The sequence below is a fragment of the Mustela erminea genome, chromosome 6, assembly GCF_009829155.1.
Source record: "Mustela erminea isolate mMusErm1 chromosome 6, mMusErm1.Pri, whole genome shotgun sequence".
NCBI lineage: Eukaryota > Metazoa > Chordata > Mammalia > Carnivora > Mustelidae > Mustela > Mustela erminea.
In genome coordinates this window covers 163936-181329 of record NC_045619.1, presented here as the reverse complement: position 1 = coordinate 181329, position 17394 = coordinate 163936, and the positions used below count along the sequence as shown (strand labels likewise).

Genomic DNA, 17394 nt, shown 5'->3' with positions numbered 1-17394 from the left:
GCCAGCCTCTCCATCCCCTAATCCATGCCTGTTTGACCTAATAGTGAACTCCACACGGCAGGTGCCTTGCTCAGCACCGAATCCCCAGCACAGCGCCGAGTAGGGGGTGGGTGCGCAATCAATGGTAGTTCAGAAGAGAAGGCCCGGAACTGTATGAATTCATTCCCGGGGTCTTGGCAACAAGCAGAGTGCTGAGACCCGGATTCCCTCTCACATGCAGGAGTAGGAATTAAGTGCCTTCTTATACTTTCCAGGAGAAAATTTATGTTTACTTTTAATGTTATTTTAATGTAAAAAGTCAACCTGAGGGAAGGAGCATGTGTTGCTCCAGATTATACTGTGTGCCCTCTCACAGACACGACCACTTGGTGTGTGGACTGCAGGCCTGGGATTCTAGCCCTTCCCTATGGCCAGGAGGCGGCCATGGGCCTCCACAGGGCTGTGCCCCAGCCCAGAGGTGTGCAGAGGGCATGACCGTTCATGGCAGCTGGGAACTGGCAGCTGGGCCCCTCTCTCTGGCAGACAAACAGAAGTGGCCCCAGGGAACAGGTGAAGGTTGTGAAACAAGAGTTTAGTCCAAGTGGGTGTGGACGGTGGTGACCTCGGGAGAAACATGCATTGCAAAGTAGGTCACAAGCCTCTCAGTCTCCCAGCCCCATCTCCTCCCCCTGCTACCTCTCTGGTCTGAGCTTAGGCAGGGGAGGGCCTCCTAGTCCCCAAATAAAACAAAGGTACCTAAGAGCTAAGAGAGAATTACAGAGGCTTATCTTTATTAGCGTCTAGCAAGAAAAAAAAAGTCAAAATTCCCTCCCTGCTCCAACCCCACTTCTACCACCTGGGCCCTCAGGGAGCAGCGTCTGTTTTGGGAGTGCCTGCTGCCAGAGCTGTCCTTGGACGCTGGACACCTGTGCGTGGCCACCCCTTAGGCCTGCGAGCCGACCACAGGCCCCTTCTTCCACAGTGTAGGGATGAAAGGGCAGCTGCATTTCTCCAGCCCTCAGCTGTCAGCCTTGCGAACTTGGAAAAGATCAGCGATGTCCAGCAGAGCTTGGCGGATGTGGTTCCCAAAGCGCTGGGCATTCTGTGGGAGCCAAGAGCTCAGACCAACCCTTCAGGTGAGGCCCTGTCCCTCTGTCCCCACAACCAAGGACTCTTCCCCAGCCAGAAAGGGCCCCAGGTGGTAGCCCTCCTCAGGACTGAGCAGGAGCGGGAGAGACTCACTGTCTCTGAGCTTGAGAACTTGCTGGAGACGTGGAAGAAGATGGTGTTCTCGCCCGCAATCATGTAGGAAACCCCATAGCCATCATCTGCCACCTGAGAGCAGCACGAGGAGTAAAGTAGTAAACCAAACCTTGCAGATCCGAAAGCTGATGTCATGCTTGCTGTCCCCACAAGATGCCCAGGAAGGGGCCCCACCCCACATGCTGCATTTCCCCTGAGGTCAGGAACATTTCCGGGCAACAGTGTGAAAACCGAGGAGCTCTGCCTACTGCAGGTCCAGACACTACCAGGGTCCAGGATATTGTGTTTCTCTCAGGAGGTTCAAGCTCACTGCCTCTCTCCTGGGAGTGTCTTCAGTTCCGGGGTCGATAGCTACCCATTCTCTTTCTACGCAGGGCAAGCCCAGGGCTATGCTCCTGCCCCTGGTCTGACTTCAGGGCGCCGTACTCTCTCCACTGAGACCCCTGGGGCCCAGTCCTGCTCATCGACCTCCTTTCAAGGGCACTTACAGGGCCAAAGCCACCACCGGCACCCAGGTGTTTGGGGTACTTGTTCGGGTCAAACATACGGATCTGGAATTGAGCAGTCTGGCTGGTGGAGAGGCGCCAGGGTTCTGAGAGCACCTGTACCAGGGAGATCACAGCAGTGAGGCACCATGCGTGAAATGCCACGCACTCAGCACTCAACCTGCTGACCGGTGATGCCTGAGCACCGTCTGCCTCTACAGGTCCCCCCTCCCACTCCCTCCCTGTCTGTTCTCACCATGACAGCATTTGCATAAAACCCTTGAGGCCCATGTGACCTAACTGTCCCCATGGCCTCCTCTCCTACTGGCCTGTCCCTCCCTCAGCTCTGCTCCCTCCCCTCCTGCTGCTGCTCTTTGTCCACCCATGCCCCTGCCGCAGTGTCTGGGCCCTGGAGGCTCCCTCTGCCCAGCCTCATCCTGCAGCCTCTTTGCTTTTCCCAAAGTGCTGTCACCACCTGAGCGCCACCATAGTTGTATGTCCACCCTCATGAGAACCACCTACTGAGAAATAGGACCACAGGCCTGGAAGGGGTGTGGAGCAGGAAAGCTGGCTCCAGCCCTCAAGGGAAATTTCTGGGGATCTGGGTAGAGGATAGGCCGTGCCCCCGCAGGAGAGGCCATGGGGAGAGGGGACACACCCTTCAACAATGCTGACCTCAGCCAGGAAAGGGGAGCTGACCCCCAGGTACTTGGAGACCAGGTAAAGGCAGAAGAGGTGCCTGTCTATCCCACACCCTGTCATGGCCAGGCGGTACATGTTCTGGTGTTTCTTTGAAGCCTTCCGGAAGAGATCTTGGAGGTCTGCTTTCTGGGGAGCAGAAGCGGAACAATGAAGAGTAGCCCTGCCCCTCAAGGTGGGCAGGAGATGGAGGGTTTGGGGGGGCTCACCATGTGGGACCCCTCCACCATGGCCTGAACAAAGGCCGTGGACTCGCTGGTACAGGAACGCACGGTCTCGGTCCGTCCCTCCCGGAACATCCTGGTCATGGAGGCTTCATAGGTCAAGCAGAACTTGCCCCTGTCCTGAGGAGCACAGAGGCGTGAATCTGGCAGGTGAGGCTGGTGCCACCCTGCCCCTTAGCAGCCGGCGGGGCTCCTACCCGGAAGTGGGCCAGCTGCAGGGCAATCTGCACAAAGGCGTCCGGGCTGGTTCGACACTTCTTGATGAGGCCTTTGCCAAACGGCAGGAACTGGAAGCAGTACAGCTCCACGTCGTCTGCCAGTGCCTTGGCCACCTGGTAGGAGCTCTCGATGATGGCCCGGCACTGCCAAGATACGGAAGGGTCAGCTGCGGGCAGAGCTCGCCAAGCAGCGAGGCTGGGCAGGTTTCAGTGAGCCTTCAACATCTTCAGACACAGAGGGCAACCTGAGGGGCCTCCATCCCCAGAGGCCACGCTGGGCTTTGTGGGAAGAGGGAGGCACAAACGGGTGCTCCGTGGACGAGTCTCACGCCTCACGTCTTTCACGAACTGATGGTCCCAGGATCGCTGTTCTCTGCGTGGCCAGTCTGGACTCTGAGAAGCTCCCGCCCCATGCCCCTGAGAGCGTCCCAGGTACTTGCCACTCTCACATGCCCCTCCCTGTCCCCTCTTGGCCTGCACACCTGCTCAGGAATGTCCCACTGCAGCCGCTGGGGAGCCATAAGCATGGGGTTCGGCTTGCCCAGGCAGTGCCCGGTCTCTGTGTAGCCCAGGTGGAAGGTGTCAGTGCCCAGGACAAACTGCAGGGAGATCAGGCTGAGAAGCCACCCTCACACCCCGCACCCAGCCTGCCCTGCAGGACCCCTCTGAGGGCCCATTACCTCCCAGAGGTGCCCTATGATAGGTGCGTCTGCCCACGCGTGTTCCGTGTTGAGGCCCAGCTGGCCGTTCTTGAAGGCGATGATAGTGAAAGACTTGTCAAACCACCTGCAGGAAAGGAGGCCGGAGATGCGGGGCGGTGGGGGGCAGCGCCAAGACAGGGGGAAGGAGCAGGGGCCTTCTGCGGGGCTGGGGTGCCACACCTGTTGTAGCAGTTGCCGTGTAGCAGGGCCTTGCCGTAGAGGCTGAGGCTGGCCTCATCTTCGGGGTCATAGTGGGGAGACTCCTCGTCCAGGGCCACGAAGAAAGCAGCACGCTCGATAGCATCCAGAGCGGCCTTGTTCTTGCCAGAGCTGAAGAAGGCCTGGCGTGCCTGTGCCCACTCCGCTCTGGGGGCACAAGGGCAGGGTGAGTGTGGGGTCACTGGGCGGCGGCGAAGGACACCTCTCAGGACGCGGCAGGGCCCAGGACTGGGGCTCCCAGGCTGTCCTGGCAGATGTCCCTGTCCTCCACACACTCCCACCCAGCCCCCGCCCAGTCGCATGTGGCTAGGTGCGCCGTCTGCCGTGCCCACCATCCTCCTCACTACAGAGGGGCCTGGCTTGGGCAGAGGGCACCCTGCCAGCACGTGCCTCCCTCAGTCATGCTCGTGGCCCCAAGTTCCAGGGTGGCATGCAGGAACGAGCTCCTCTTCTCATGGGGCTCTGGTACCTTCCCCCTGCAGTGAGGGCTGCCAGCTTTTCCTCCCCAGGCTGAGGTGGGGAGGGGTCGTCCAGGATCCTCTGGAACTGCATCTCTAGGTCGCAAGGCTTGAGCAGCTGGGAGCCCTCGTAGAGCCACACCTTGAAGAAGCGGCCCTTGTGGTAGACAGCCACGTGCCTGCTGTCCGAGAGGTGCTGCAGCAGGTCTGGGACAGAGCGGCAGGAAGGCTGAGGCAGGGCACACCTCCCGGCTCCCACTGCCCCCCAGGCCCCCCGCAGGCCTCCGTCTGGGCTTTCCTTTCCCAGCAGTGGAAGTGCTGGCACCAAGCCAGGCCCTGTGCTGGGCGTTCCCATCTCTCTTGCTTAATGCCAACAGTCCCATAAAGCACTTCACAGAAGAGGAAGCCGACGCTCCGGGAAGCACACACACTGTCCCCGTGTCAGGAAGCAGGCCCTCGGCAAGCAGCCTCTCCTACTCCACTGGCTGTGAAGGGCTCCTGGGAAGCTCCGCTCCTCCCGCGACCCCTTCTTCAGACCACCTACCCCTGCCCTGGAAGGTCCTGGGGAGCAGGGGCTCTGTTCTGGGCCCTGCTGGTCACAAATTAAGTATTTTTTCCAGTTCCGTGACCTTGAAATGCCCGGGACGCTTGGTGACGGGCGCACAGATAGAAGGGTCAGCCACGTGAGGCGCAGACCTGGGAGGGAGGGGCCTCGGTCCCGACAGCCCCACCTCGGGCCCCTGGCGGTGGCCAGTACCTGACTCCTTGCCCGGGATCCGAGTAGTGTTGAACATCCTCTCCATCTGGGAGGAGCACATGGGTACAATGCCCTGCGCCATCACCTGGGAGGAAGGCCCGGCACGGCTCAGACTCAGGCCTCCTCTCCCTGCTGTGCCCTCAACCCCACACAACTCACAGGCTTGATTTCTTCCCGGTCCAGTTTACGGCGATACAGGATCATAGCATGGACGATGTTTCCCAGGCGGGCTGCCTGTATGTTTGTATTCTGGATGAACACGAAGTCCTGCAGAGAGAGAGCAGAGCCCGCACGGGGTGTGACAGAGATGCACAGCAGCACCTCTCCGTCCTGGTGTCACCTGGGTCTCCCTGCCTAGGGACCTGAGGGGTCCTGATCCCTTTCCCCGGTCCGTCCTGCACACGTGGTCAGGGTGCACTGCCAGAGGTGAGATGCATAGCTGGTCACGCCATCTGTCTGCCCAGCTTGAATCTTTGGAGCTGCTTTCTCCTAGCCTATTTTCTTTGGTCGTGTTTTGTTTATTTTGCATTGAGCACAGAGTTTCTACCACTGAAAAACAGTTTAAAACCTCTGTTACAGGCAAGCTGTACTAAGTGGTTGGGACGACAGCTCTGTGCAGGCGCGTGACTTGGAATGTGTTTTGGGCAGTGGGAGAGGAAGGGCCCGCTGTGCAGACCGGTGGCTGTGCTGAGGCCTGTGCTGGGAGCAGAAGGGCTGGTCATGTGTGTCAGGGGAAGATCGTGACCTCGTGAGCTCTAAGAGAGGCAGCTCGGGATCCACACAGTAACATAACAGGAAGGCGCAACGCAGGAAGTTCCCAGTGATGGTGTCAGGACAGCTGGGAACCTGTGGCTGGGAGGCCGGTGGGAAAACCAAGGCAGGAAGGGAGAGAGCCTGGGCTGGTGAGGGCAGTGAGCCTGAGGGACTCTGACAGGGATAGTTCAGGCTGTGGATCTATTGGACTCCCCAGATCCTCAGGACCCTTGCTGCCCTGAAACTGCTTCCGGACTATTCCGGATCTCCCCCATCTTCCCTGCCCCCAGGCCCACCCGCACCATGACGTAGTAGTTGCTGTTCACCACCAGGGGCGCCCTGCTCCTCAGGTACACGTACTCTTCCCACCAGTCACTCACCTGCAGGAGGAAAGGAAGAGTTAGTGCTGGGGCAGAGGGCAGGGGACAGATGCCCCTGACACAAGGGGGGTGAGGATAAGCCAAGGAGGGGACTCACATAGTTAGTTGCCCACCATGACTTGAGGACCAGGTACTTCTGCAGCCTGGGGGCAGTCTTCTCCTGAAAGTCCTTGGCCAGCGTCTCCATTCGGTAGTATTCCGCATCATCCAACAAGGGCCGCACAGATTCCAGGTACTGTCCAGCCAAGTCATTGTCAGCGTGGGGGCCAAACGGCAATGACTGCTTCTGTCCTGACTCTCTGCCAACCCAGCCCCATTTCTCTCAACCTCGCTCTTTGCAAGGGACAGTCCCTTAGTTTGGTGAAGTCCTCTGAGTCCAGCCTAGCCTGCCCAACGGGGATGTTTGATTCAGACCCTTACCCGCTGAATTGTGGCCGGCACGCTGGGCACGGGAAGCTTGGGCAGGGATGTCTGGAAGCTGTAGAGCATGGGCCGCCGGCTGGACAGAAGACGGACACAGATCTGGGCATACGGAGCAGAGAATGTTTCTGGTGAAAACCAGGGGAAGTAAAGGAAACCAATCAGAAACCCTAGAGGAGCTGGCCCCGACCCTCAGAACCAGGACAAACCTATGCACCAGGCACCAGTGCCCTGCCTGCCTCTTCCCTCCAGCTTAGAACCCCAAATGAGGCCCCTAGAGTCTCCAACCAGTTGCCTGAACCCATCCACTGGCTTCTGCTCACAGCCCAGACTTTGGTGAAGTGGCTGGTCTGGCCATGCATCTCGAACATCCAGCCATGGTAAGAAAGAAGCAGTTTCAGGGTTTGGCGGAAGAAGAAGATGCCCGTCATCCAGACGCCCGTGGAGAAGACGACCATGCTGAGAAGTGCCCGGGTCTGTGGGGTCTGGTAGGGGCCACATCTGTCAGAGAAGGGATAGGGCTGCAGGGAATCCACTTGAGGTCAGCCTTAGGAAAATTCTGACTTCAGTTTTGATGGTTGTGAACCAGCTTGGAGAAGGCATGGATGACCATTCTCCGGCACACTCCTGTCTGAATGCATTCCAGTACCAACTTCCAAAATGTTGGACTCAGATAATGGTGGCCCCCAGGGAGGGCTGCCCCTAGGACTTCCAGTGGCTGGTATCCTGAATGTGCCCAGCTCAAGAACCCTGGCCTTGGGAGGCTGCCCAGCCCTCTCTTGTCACCCTTCTTCTTACCCCTCAGGGAGGCACCTCTGGATATAGCAGACCAGCCCCCTGGAGATGTCCACCTTGCAGTAGGAAGAACCCACTGTTGCCATGACAACAACCAGCCAGCTGGTGGGGCTGCCAGGGTACACACCCCTAAGGATGCCATTCTGTGGGGCAGAAACAGGCACACTTACGGCAGAAATGACGGTGGGCCCCTGAGAGGCCCTGGTCTTTGCCCGGGAGGCCGCCTCCCTCCCTCACCCGCTGTGCTCATCCCTCCTTCGTGTCTGGTCTTCCCCTCCTCCGCACCCCCGTGCCTGCCGCGCTCACTCACTCACTGGGGCCCTCTGCTACTCCTTGCACGCCCATCTCCCCTCCACACCTTGAGCCCCCCTCTGGTTTCTGCACTGCTACAGCCTGCCACCCAGCCAAACTGCAAGCCAAGGTGGGGGTGGAAGGTCTTGACAATGGGGCAGCGGCTGACACCTGGCCTCTGCCTTCGGGGGATCTCCATCCTGCAGCTGCCGGGAGGAAGAAGCCAGAACCACCCGCGCCCACCTTGATGCGAATCAGGCGTTTCTTCCAGGAGTTGATCCCGGACAGGTAGATGTGTTTTAGGGCCTCCCGACTGAGCCGGAAGTCGACCCCATCTGGGGTCACAGTGAACTGGAAGGCCACGGCCTGGTGCGCTTCCGCCATCCCGGAGGTTGGCCTTCACCTGGGAGGGGGCAGGGCAGGAGGGTGCGCGGGCGGACTTCGGCTGGCCCCGCCCCCAGCCGCCCTCTGCCTCGAGGGCCCCCGAGCCCCCGCCGCGTCCCCGCCCCCGCCCCCGGCCGCTATACAGCAGCGGCCGCCCCAGGCCCGCCGCCCGCTTCGGCCCCGGCCCCGGCCCCGGCTTCGGCCCCGGCCGCGGCTCCGTAGCGCGACCAACGGCCGCGGAACCCTCGCGCCCGCGTTCCGGGCGTGCTCCGTCCGCCACGGTGGGGCAGCGGTCGGGAAGAGGGCCGAGCCAGGAATCTTCAGAAGCCCCGAGGACAGTGAAGGGCTGCCTCCGGTTGGGGCGAGACGCGCCCCTGAAAGCAGAGTCGATCTGGGGCGAGGCAGACAACCCAACTGCAAGAGACCCCGCGCCATCCGCGCCCCCTGCTCTGGTCTAGGCTTCTGAGCCCCACGGGCGGCCCCGTGTTGCCCCCCACTCCACTCACAGCTTGGGTTCGCTCCTGTCCGCGTGTGGGGCCAGTCGCTCTGGCCCGTGTCCCCATGTCCTTCAGGCCTGGCCATCCCTGCCCCGCCCTCACCGGGAACCTGACACCCACTCCCAAATTTGGGTTGAGAAAACAGATGTGGGGCGGCAACCAGAGTCCCCTCCTCTCTGTGGTGGGAATCCGGAGTGGGGGCGGGCCGGCTTTCTGCAAGCTGAGATTGCTCAGAGGTCTGGGAACCTGGGGGGGCCCAAAGGGTCTCACGTGAGGATGGCAGCATTGGAGCTAAAAATAGCTGAATGTAGGGAAAAGGTCATCCGAGTGTCAGCTGCGCTGCCCGTCCCCTGATCTCCAGTGCTCAGGGTTGGGCAGCCCCAGCCCAGTGCCCTCTTTGTACCCGCATTACCTCCTAGCCCGCCACCCAAATCGTTCTAGTGTGTGTCACTTCTAAGCTGGGGCCGGGAGGGGGAGGGCAGGGGGCTCCAGCTGGCACAGTGGACCCTTAACGCCTCTCCAGCCCAGAGCACCCGAGAGCCCCCCTTCCCAGAGAAAACAAGGCTCACAGCAGCCATCACGCCTGTGAGTGTGTGGCACTCCCTGCTGGTACTTTCTGCAGCAGGGCTAGGACCGGGTGTGAAGAAAGAAGCTTGTTTATTGTCTCAAGGTACACAGCCAGGGGCTCTCTCCCACCATCTGCCTGCTGTGGAGACAGGCGGGCCATCCTCAGGCCCAGGCTCGCTCCAGGCTCAGCCCAGTCCCCAGAGCCTCCCTCCAAGGTCCTGCCCTGGAGGCTCCCGGAGCAATCGGAGTTGGGGGCTGGAGAGTCAGGATGAGGGCAAGCCGCTCAGCTGTCCTTTCTGCTGGAAGTAGAACTGGAAGCGAGACTGGGCATACTCCTAGGGAAGGAAACCCCCCAGAAGACCTGTGAGAAGGCTTGAGACTAGCACCTGCCTCCCCCCTCCAAGTCTGCCCACAGATTTCCTGGGGAACATGAGGCCCCTGTTGTTCCCCCACCTCCCACCTAACTCAGCCATCTGGGTCACTTACCAAGTAACCGAATTCTATGGTGGACATAGATGCCTGGAGGATAGACCAGAGGCCCCAGAAGAAATGGGACGCCAAAGCGTATCTAAGGAGGGCAGGACAAACAGGGGTGCCGAGCACACTTGGCATCACCTGCATCTCGTCCCTCAGGCTGGTCAAGCCCCAAAGCTCAAACTTCTCCCCTACGGCCTTAACGCCAACACTGTCCTGACTCTTCCGCTCTGCCCCCACCGGCAGTCCCAGAGCCGGCCTGCCAGCCTCCTCCTCGGCCCCTCTTCCCTTGCACTCCGCGCTGCCCCGTCTCTCCTCACCGATTAGCCTCTACCAGCAAGTCTTCTTCCAGTTTCCTCTGGTCCTCTTGGGAGATGGTCTCACCTTTCTTGACCTCTGCCAGGTAATGGCGAATAAAATGGAGCTGAGGTTGACAGACAGAGTCAGACCATGGGGAGACTGCGGAACATTTCCCAGGGAACACCCTTCCCCACCATTCTTTCCAGACCTCACCTTCCTCCTCCCTCACAGGCCAGGTCCCGCTCCCCAGCCTCCGGTCCACATACCTGCTGCCCCCGGGTGGGGTAGTCTGCAGGCTGCGCTTTGTAGAAAGGCCACTCCTCGTGAGTGTAATCATAAACCCACTCACAAAAATGGTTCCCAATGTCAAAGCCCCTGGGGGAAGAAGGTGGACACTCAGTCCCCAAATACCCTGGGCAGCTGGGATGCAGAGAGGAAGGCCTAGTCTGCTTTCCAGGCTGTTGTGGGAGCAGACCCACGGAGGCCATCCTCTAACCCTCACCTGTAGTTGTAACTGCTGTACTCAAAGTCGACCAGCATGAGTCTGTCAGTGGTTCCTGGCTCTGAGAGCAACAAGATGTTCCCTGGGAAAACGGGGTGGAGTTCCAGTGACTCCAGGGCCCTCTGGCCCCTCACCTTAGAGGATGCCGGTGCTCTCTCCTACCTTCCTGGACATCATTGTGGCAGAAAACCACGGGTGATGGGGTGGAGTCTAGCAATTTCCTGTAGGAGAACAGGGGGCATGGGTCCTGAGCAGGAGTGACCAGAGGAGGATCAGTCACCCCGTGGGCCAGGCCCTGAGCCCGCCCTCAGTAAACACTGGGGAGGTTCCCCAGTCGGTGCCTAGCACTGGTTCCTGTGCTGTGCTGTGCTGCTCTCCTACTCTGCCGTCCCTCACCTGAGGCTGCCCATCTCATCCTTCAGGCTGTATGTCTCCAGCAGGTTCATCTGCGGGAGGCCAGTCGGGGGCAGGTCCTGGATCTGCTTGAGGTACCTGAAGTCCGAAGAAGAAGACATGCTCCCTCTGTTACCCCTTCCTATTTCCCCAGACCGGGCTGTCCTACCCGTTTTCCTATCACTGGAGGGCTTCTCTGGAACACTGTTCGCACAGACTTGTCTGCCTTACTCGGACGCCTGTTCTGTGTCAGAGTCCCATGCTAGACACTGTGACACCTGATCCACTCAGCGGGACAGTCACGGACACAGACAGCTGCAGCCCAGGGTAGCATCGGGCAGGATCGGGGCTCAGAAGAGGTGTGCAAGGGCCCTGAGGCGGCTCCGGACTCACCGTTCCATGGTCCCAAACAGCCAGTGGGGCTCCTTAGTGAACGGCATCTCCATGCCATGGAACCGGGCCATCTTCGTGGCGATTTCTGCTGACAGCACTGGCTCTCGGAGCTCACAGGTTTTCAGTGGCCGGCTCTGCACCCAGGAACCTATCAGGGTGGTGAGGGGGCTGGGGCAGGAGGGGGAAGGGGTGGGGAACGGAGGTGGGGGGGATGTCAGGGTCTGGGGGCAGGAGGTGCCTCGGGGAGGTCAGGGCCGGGCCGGGCTGGGCTCCTACTGGGATGTACTGTTCCAGCCGGCCCTCTGGGAAGACTCCGTAGAGCTGCGGCCCGAGCGACCGCTCTGCGAGGATGGCGAACATCACACTTTCGAGGACCAAGGAGTCCACGCCCTGCAGGAAGATGGACAGCCACGGGGGCAGAGTCACGCGGGGCCGGAGGCCAACCCAGCAGCGTCTGCTCTGACCTCCCAGCACCGCCCCGCCTGCTCCACCGCCTGGAGACGCCCGCGCCAGGCTCCCGCGGAGCCGACAAGCTCCTGAGCCCCGGGGCCTCCGCGCCCCTGGCGGCGCGACGGGGCGACGGCCACCCGCCAGGCGGGAGGGCAGGCCCCGAAGCCGGCGCCACGGCGGCCCTCGCTCCGTGCTCACCTGCAGGATGGCCCCGTACAGCCGCAGCAGCACCTCCCGGGGCTCCCTGCCCACGCTGGGCAGCTGGTCCGGCAGCGAGCAGCGGAAGAGCAGGTTACTGAGGCCTCCGCTGCGGACCCACAGCGGCGTGCGCTCAGCCCGCGGCCGGCGGCACCTGCCCCCGCGTCCGTCCCGGGGCGGGCCGCCCCCCGCCCCGCCCCCCGCCCCGCGCGCGCCCCCCGCCCCGCGCGCGCCCGAGCCGCAGCAACGCGGGGTTCCCGGGGCCGAGCTCGACCCCTGACCCCGGCGCTGGCTCCGGAGAGCTGACCCCTGACCTCCCACCTCACAGGGTCAACCCTCAGCTCCTCGGGCCGCACTCGGCGCCAGGCCCCGCCCAAGTACTCCCGGCAGCACTGGTAGGCTCGGCGCTCGGCGTCACGCGACAGCGACGAGCCGCGCCGCCGGTTCGGGGCCGCGTCCGGGCACTGAGACTGCGGCAAGCTGTCCTTGGCCAGCCGGTCGCCAACAGCCCCGCCTCCGGCCACAGCTGTCCCCTCGGCAGCCATGGCGCCGGCTGGGCGAAGCCCCAACGTCCAGCCGCGCTCAGGCCCCTTCGGGCGAACTCGGCTCCTTCCGGCTGCGCTCGGGTCTGCTTCCGGCCAGCCAGCCCTGCTCTCGTCATACTCGGGTCTCTCCGGCTCTTTTCGGCCTTTTGCGGCGCCGCTCGCCTCTCTCCGTCATCGCGGTCGGGTGCCCTTTCCGAAGGCCAAGTTCCGCGCGTCTCCGCCGTGCCCGCCCCTACTCCGAGCGAACACCAATGAGGTGTCTCTCTGGGCGGGGCCGCTCCGAAGACGGGCAGCTGGGAGGGGCCCACGGGGGCCAACCAGAAGCGTCGAGAGCGGGGTGGGGCGCACGGCCCTAGGGCGTGTCTCGAGGGCCGGTCACGTGGACGGGGTGGTGAGCCCGCGCGCAGTCCGCGAGCCGGGGTGCTCGAGGGCGGGTGTCGTCGGGCGGGTGCCAGGGAGGGCCGAAGGGCCGTCGCGGGGCTCGGGGAGCGCACGGCGCAGCGCAGGCGGCGGCCCCTCGCTGGACAGGCGCGCGCAAGCCCCGCCCAGTCCCGGGGGCGGTCGGGCGCGGAGAGAGCCGCGGAGCGCGGGGGTCCCCCCGGAGGAGGCGGCGCTGTGCGACTCGCCGCCCGGGAGCGGAGACTGCGGGGCGCGGCGCAGGCGCCCCGTACACGTTTGCTGAGGAGTGAGGGGGACGTGGGACCCGGGGGACAGTTGGGGGACGCCGTAGTCCCCGCCGAGGCGCCCTCGTTCGGGGAGGAAGCCCTCGCGCCCTGCTCGCGGCTGGCGGCTCCGCGCCCTCGTGCCCCCGGATCTAGCCCGGCGGCGAAACCCAGGAGAAGGCTCGGCTTGGAGCAGACGCGCGGGGCTGGGGACGCCTCCTCGGCGCCCATCAGACCCACCCCCGGCCGACGGAGCCCCAGCCGCGGCGCACGCCCGCGTTTCTGCTTCCGCTGGAGGCCGGAGGGGCCGCCCGGGAGGCTGGAGCCGCAGGGAGCTGTGGCCCTGCTGGTTGCCCCGCGGCGATCGTGGGCTGAGATCGCGGGGCAGCGGACTGGGGTGGGGTTTGATGCGAACAAGCGGGAAGAAGGGAAGAGTCTGCGGTCAGAAGGCACAAGCCAGTCGCTGCAGTGGGAAGGCGCCATCCCTCACTCTTAAAATCTGAGCCTGTTCTGAGCCCCGGAGCCCACGGTTTGAAAGGGAGGCTCGGCCCTTCAAGGGTCCTCCAGGCCTTCCCCCGAGGGACCTAGAGCTGCTTAACGGGTAATTGACTTTGGCGGAGGGACGATGCAGACCTCTCAGGCTTTCGGAAACAGGACCTGAGATACTTGTGCCGACGCACCCGAAACATCAGGAGCCCTGGTGAGCGGAGGGTCTGCGAGCCAGCTGATAAATGGGGTCCTGGCCCAAGTCCTGTGGTTCTGTTTTTGGTCCCAGGGCATACTTGGGATGATGGTACCTAGCAGTGAGCAGATCCTGACCCCCGATCTGTGGAATAAGACTCGTGGCAGAAAGAGCACAGTGGGAACCCCTGAAAACCCCCTCTCCCTCCCAGCAAGGGGAGTAAGTCAGAAGCAACGGTGCAGTCCGACCGGACTGCAGAGAGTGCGTTGCTCTCAAAGACAGGTGCTGCTCCCCGTGGCATCTTCAGTTCGCCTGAATGGCTCCTGCAGAATCCAGATGGGCTTAGTAAAGGGTGGTGAACCACCACCAATGTAGCCAAGTGGTATCCCCAATCACAGTAGTGTGTCAGTTGAGCTGTTTTTGCTGGAACCTATCATTGCGCCTCTGGCACCAGATAACACAGTTAGTGATTTGGGAACATTGTTTTCAACTTCCAGTGGCAGAGAGTAAATTTCCAAAAGCAGTTCACATTAAAAAAAAAAAAAATTTTTTTTTTTTGAGATTTTCTTTATTTGACAGAGAGAGATAGGTCATAAGTACCAGAGTGACAGACAGAGGGAGAGGGGAAGCAGGCTTCCCACCAAGCAAGGAGCCCAATGTGGGACTTGATTGCAGGACATACGGATCATGACCTGAGCAGAAGGCAGACGCTTAACTGACTGAGCCACCCAGGCACCCCAACAGTTCACATTTTATGGGAAGAACAGCCAAACATATTATCTCCCTTCAAGGGAGATGGTTTTAACTTTCCTGCTCTCTTCCTCAATTTAATCTACCCCAGACTTTCACGTAACACTGATAACATCATGCTGATTGGACGTGGTGAAAAAGGAAGTGACAAGGGCTCTGTGTTGATGAGACAGTGCAGATCTGAGGATGGGAGAGAGACCCTCTGTAGTCGTGGAGCCTGTCATCAGTGAAGTTCTCCGAGTGTGCTGTAGGGCAAGACAGGGCATTGTTTCCAAGATGATGGTAAGTTGTTGCATCTTGCGTCTGGATCACGAAGAAGGGAGGCATAACCCTTGATGCACCTCTGGATGTTGTAGTCCGCATCCTTGGGAACACTGTTCTGGCCCATTTGTTGAATGACTTGGGAGACCGCCAGTTTTGAGTGGAGCCCAGAAGAAAGGAGGCCTCTGTAGACCCAGATTGGAGGATGGGTTCCCGTGCCACTCGGCAGAATGAGGGGTAAGGTTGGACTTATTTGTGGTAAGTAGGGATTCTATAGGACACCTTCGACATGCTTCCGTGGTTTTGCAGTGCACACTCTGTGGGTTTTGAAGCAAAACCATGTGGCTTCTGGCACAGTGCTGGATCCAGGTAGAGGCTTAGTGCCTGCTTGTGGGGCACCACACCACCACATAACCACATTGGCCTGTCCCGAGCTCAATGCTGACGGACCCGTGACGTCAGTAGGATAAGCAGGCTCAGTAGGAACCCGCTGCACAGTGAAGAAGAATTGGGTGCAAGCTTCCTGCCATTTACAGGAAGAGGTGGCTGTGGCCCTCATGTCTCCTCCCTTGTTCCACTGATGCCCCTCTCTCAGGAGACAGGAAGAAAAATTCAGATCTGGTTCACAGGTAGGTCGACTTGATGTGTTGCCGTGAGCTTAAAATGGTTCACTGCTGAACTACAGTCCTGCTCAGGGTGCTTCTAAAGGAAAGTAATGAGGGGAAACCCTCCAGAGGGCAGAGCTCTGAGCAGTACCCTTGGGTTTCCACTTTGCAGGGAGAGAGTGGAGTGGACAGAGTAACAGTCTAGGGAAAGAGTGCACATGAATTTCTGTGTGGTGACAGATGTCTTGGGGCTGGCCCAGGACCTGGAAAGAGCTAGGAGGGAATACTGGAGACAGGGCAGTCTGAAAAAGAAGACGAGCCTGTAGAAGACCTCACAAACGTGTGCATCTTTGTGCCTCATGTCAATACCCACCGCAGAGGGGTCACTGAATGGCAAAGTGGATGGCCAGATGTCAGCCAGCTTCTGTCCTTGGCTACCCTTGTGCTCGTCAGGCAGGCCCATGAAGGGAATTGCCATGGTGGCAGAAGTGCTGGTTATGTCCACTAGCACGGGCTCTCTCTCATCAAACTTGTCTAATTGTTACTGTGGCTGAATTTCTGACCTCTTAGAGCCAAGATCAGTGCTGAGGTCTGATATGGCTCCATCCCTAGATGACTCAGTGACAAGTCAGTTCCGGCAGATCCTTTCCACCCGGGAGAGGGCATCGATTCACCCTTACTGGAATCGACACCTGCTCTGGATACGGGTTTGCTTTCTCAGATCCACATATGCACCACGCATCAGAGTAATATCACTATCCAGAGCCTTAGAGAACCCTGATTTACCAACATGGTATCATGTATGACATTGCTTTGGATCAAGGAACTCACAATGCACAATGTATGAATTGCCATGGAAGCCACTGTTTCTCTAATATCCTGAATTATCCATAAGCAGCCCATCTAATACAAAGATGGAGTGACCTCTTAGAGACTTAGCAAATGTCCCAGCTATGGGACAGTAGCCTGAGGAGTTGGGCTATAAACACCAAGTGAAAGCTCAGTATATTGTGCTGTGCCCCAGTAGATACAGTATGTGGCTCCAGGAACAACAGCGCCCTAAGAACCCAGGGCTTGGGATATCTCTCACCATTACTCTCAGCGACCCACCCCTAGGATTTGCACATTCTGCTCTGTAACATTAAACTCTGCTGGATCTGGCCCCTGGTTCCCAGGAAGGGCACGCTTCCATGATGGGACACAGTCTGAAAGTGCCATTAGGTCACTGAGTCCTCGTGCTGGGAACCGGCAGACAGCAGGAGGGGACAGTTGAGGACGACCGTGAGGAGATTCAGGCTTGCTGCTTCTCAGGGGCCCTCCAGAGTTTGATGATTTTGTGGTGAGTTTGCGAGGGTTTACCTGGGCCGGTCTGGTCACTTCCATGCCACGTGATAACAGTGGGAAGCCATGTTCATCAGCCTCGGCTTGTCAAGGGCAAGGCAACCGAGGGCTTGGAATCCCCAAGGAATGAAAGGGTGGGTAGCCCGTGAAATGCCAGCAGAGGACAAGGGAAGTCCAGACTCGGCAGGTTCTTTCCCTCGAGCTTCCGGCTCCTCCCTCCATGGTGCCCCAGTCCTGGGCGCTGCCGCTGGAAAGTTGAGCCCTTGCCGAATTTTTCTCCTTTGGACGTGATTTCATTTCTTTGTCTGCGTACTAGAAGAAGTATTACGGTATGTTCACGCTGAATTGATCTTTTACTTATGTATAATTTTGAAACATCATGCCTTCATTGGTCATTTGAAAAATGATTTCAAATTTTCATTTGAAAATTTACTGAGTTAAGTAAATCTTCCAAATTTTGACACATTTTGTTATATAATATCAAAAATACTTAAGCATCAGGAAGCTTTAAGCTCATGGTGGTAGACACAAGTTTTCAAAAATTGTAGGTTTTGCTTAAAAGCTCAAATTTTATCATTGACAGCAAATACTATCGCTCTTTTTTTTTGAAGTCACATGTTGACTTTATTCATTTTCAAGAAAGTGTCTCAAGGATATGCAAGTCAGAATAAACATAGTTTGTCAGTTTTCTTTTAAGTAAAAAAAGTGTTTCATGAAAAAGTGGCAAGTGCAGCTGCCCAGATGAATG

At 59.4% G+C, this 17394-nt stretch overlaps 2 protein-coding genes across 3 annotated transcripts; both read right to left on the bottom strand.

Moving 5' to 3' along the window:
• Positions 1–275: 275 nt before the first annotated feature.
• On the bottom strand, positions 276–9068 carry CPT1B (carnitine palmitoyltransferase 1B). The gene is made up of 19 exons (XM_032345744.1): positions 8533–9068; positions 7886–8045; positions 7355–7494; positions 6880–7057; positions 6557–6658; positions 6234–6371; positions 6059–6136; positions 5163–5270; positions 5004–5088; positions 4258–4453; positions 3750–3935; positions 3549–3654; positions 3351–3467; positions 2848–3012; positions 2636–2770; positions 2403–2555; positions 1731–1844; positions 1222–1314; positions 276–1081 (listed from the first exon to the last, which is right to left on the bottom strand). The coding sequence occupies exons 2-19, from the start codon at positions 8024–8026 to the stop codon at positions 998–1000; spliced, it is 2319 nt and encodes a 772-aa protein (XP_032201635.1). The 5' UTR covers positions 8027–8045; positions 8533–9068; the 3' UTR covers positions 276–997.
• Positions 9069–9163: 95 nt separating this feature from the next.
• On the bottom strand, positions 9164–12549 carry CHKB (choline kinase beta). 2 transcript variants are annotated; one of them, XM_032345745.1, is made up of 11 exons: positions 12122–12543; positions 11801–11909; positions 11429–11542; positions 11153–11286; positions 10763–10858; positions 10529–10587; positions 10367–10448; positions 10131–10239; positions 9885–9988; positions 9577–9658; positions 9164–9425 (listed from the first exon to the last, which is right to left on the bottom strand). In XM_032345745.1, exons 1-11 carry the CDS (start codon positions 12343–12345, stop codon positions 9354–9356), a joined length of 1185 nt encoding a protein of 394 aa, XP_032201636.1. In that variant the 5' UTR covers positions 12346–12543; the 3' UTR covers positions 9164–9353. The 2 variants fall into 2 exon arrangements, 1 of the variants encoding a protein (XP_032201636.1); XR_004286523.1 differs by having other exon boundaries at positions 9390–9425; positions 9885–9960; positions 12122–12549.
• Between the last annotated feature and the right edge of the window lie 4845 nt (positions 12550–17394).

Coding starts and splice junctions, on each gene's coding strand:
- CHKB (XM_032345745.1), bottom strand. CDS start 12,345: ATGGCTGCCGAGGGGACAGCTGTGGCCGGAGGCGGGGCTGTTGGCGAC. Junction 10,859..11,152: donor CTGTTTGGGACCATGGAACG/GTGAGTCCGGAG, acceptor TTCGGACTTCAG/GTACCTCAAGCAGATCCAGG. Junction 10,588..10,762: donor GATGAGATGGGCAGCCTCAG/GTGAGGGACGGC, acceptor GTTCTCCTACAG/GAAATTGCTAGACTCCACCC.
- CPT1B (XM_032345744.1), bottom strand. CDS start 8,026: ATGGCGGAAGCGCACCAGGCCGTGGCCTTCCAGTTCACTGTGACCCCA. Junction 4,454..5,003: donor GATCCCGGGCAAGGAGTCAG/GTACTGGCCACC, acceptor GCTCTGTCCCAG/ACCTGCTGCAGCACCTCTCG. Junction 1,845..2,402: donor GCTCCCCTTTCCTGGCTGAG/GTCAGCATTGTT, acceptor TCCCTGGTACAG/GTGCTCTCAGAACCCTGGCG.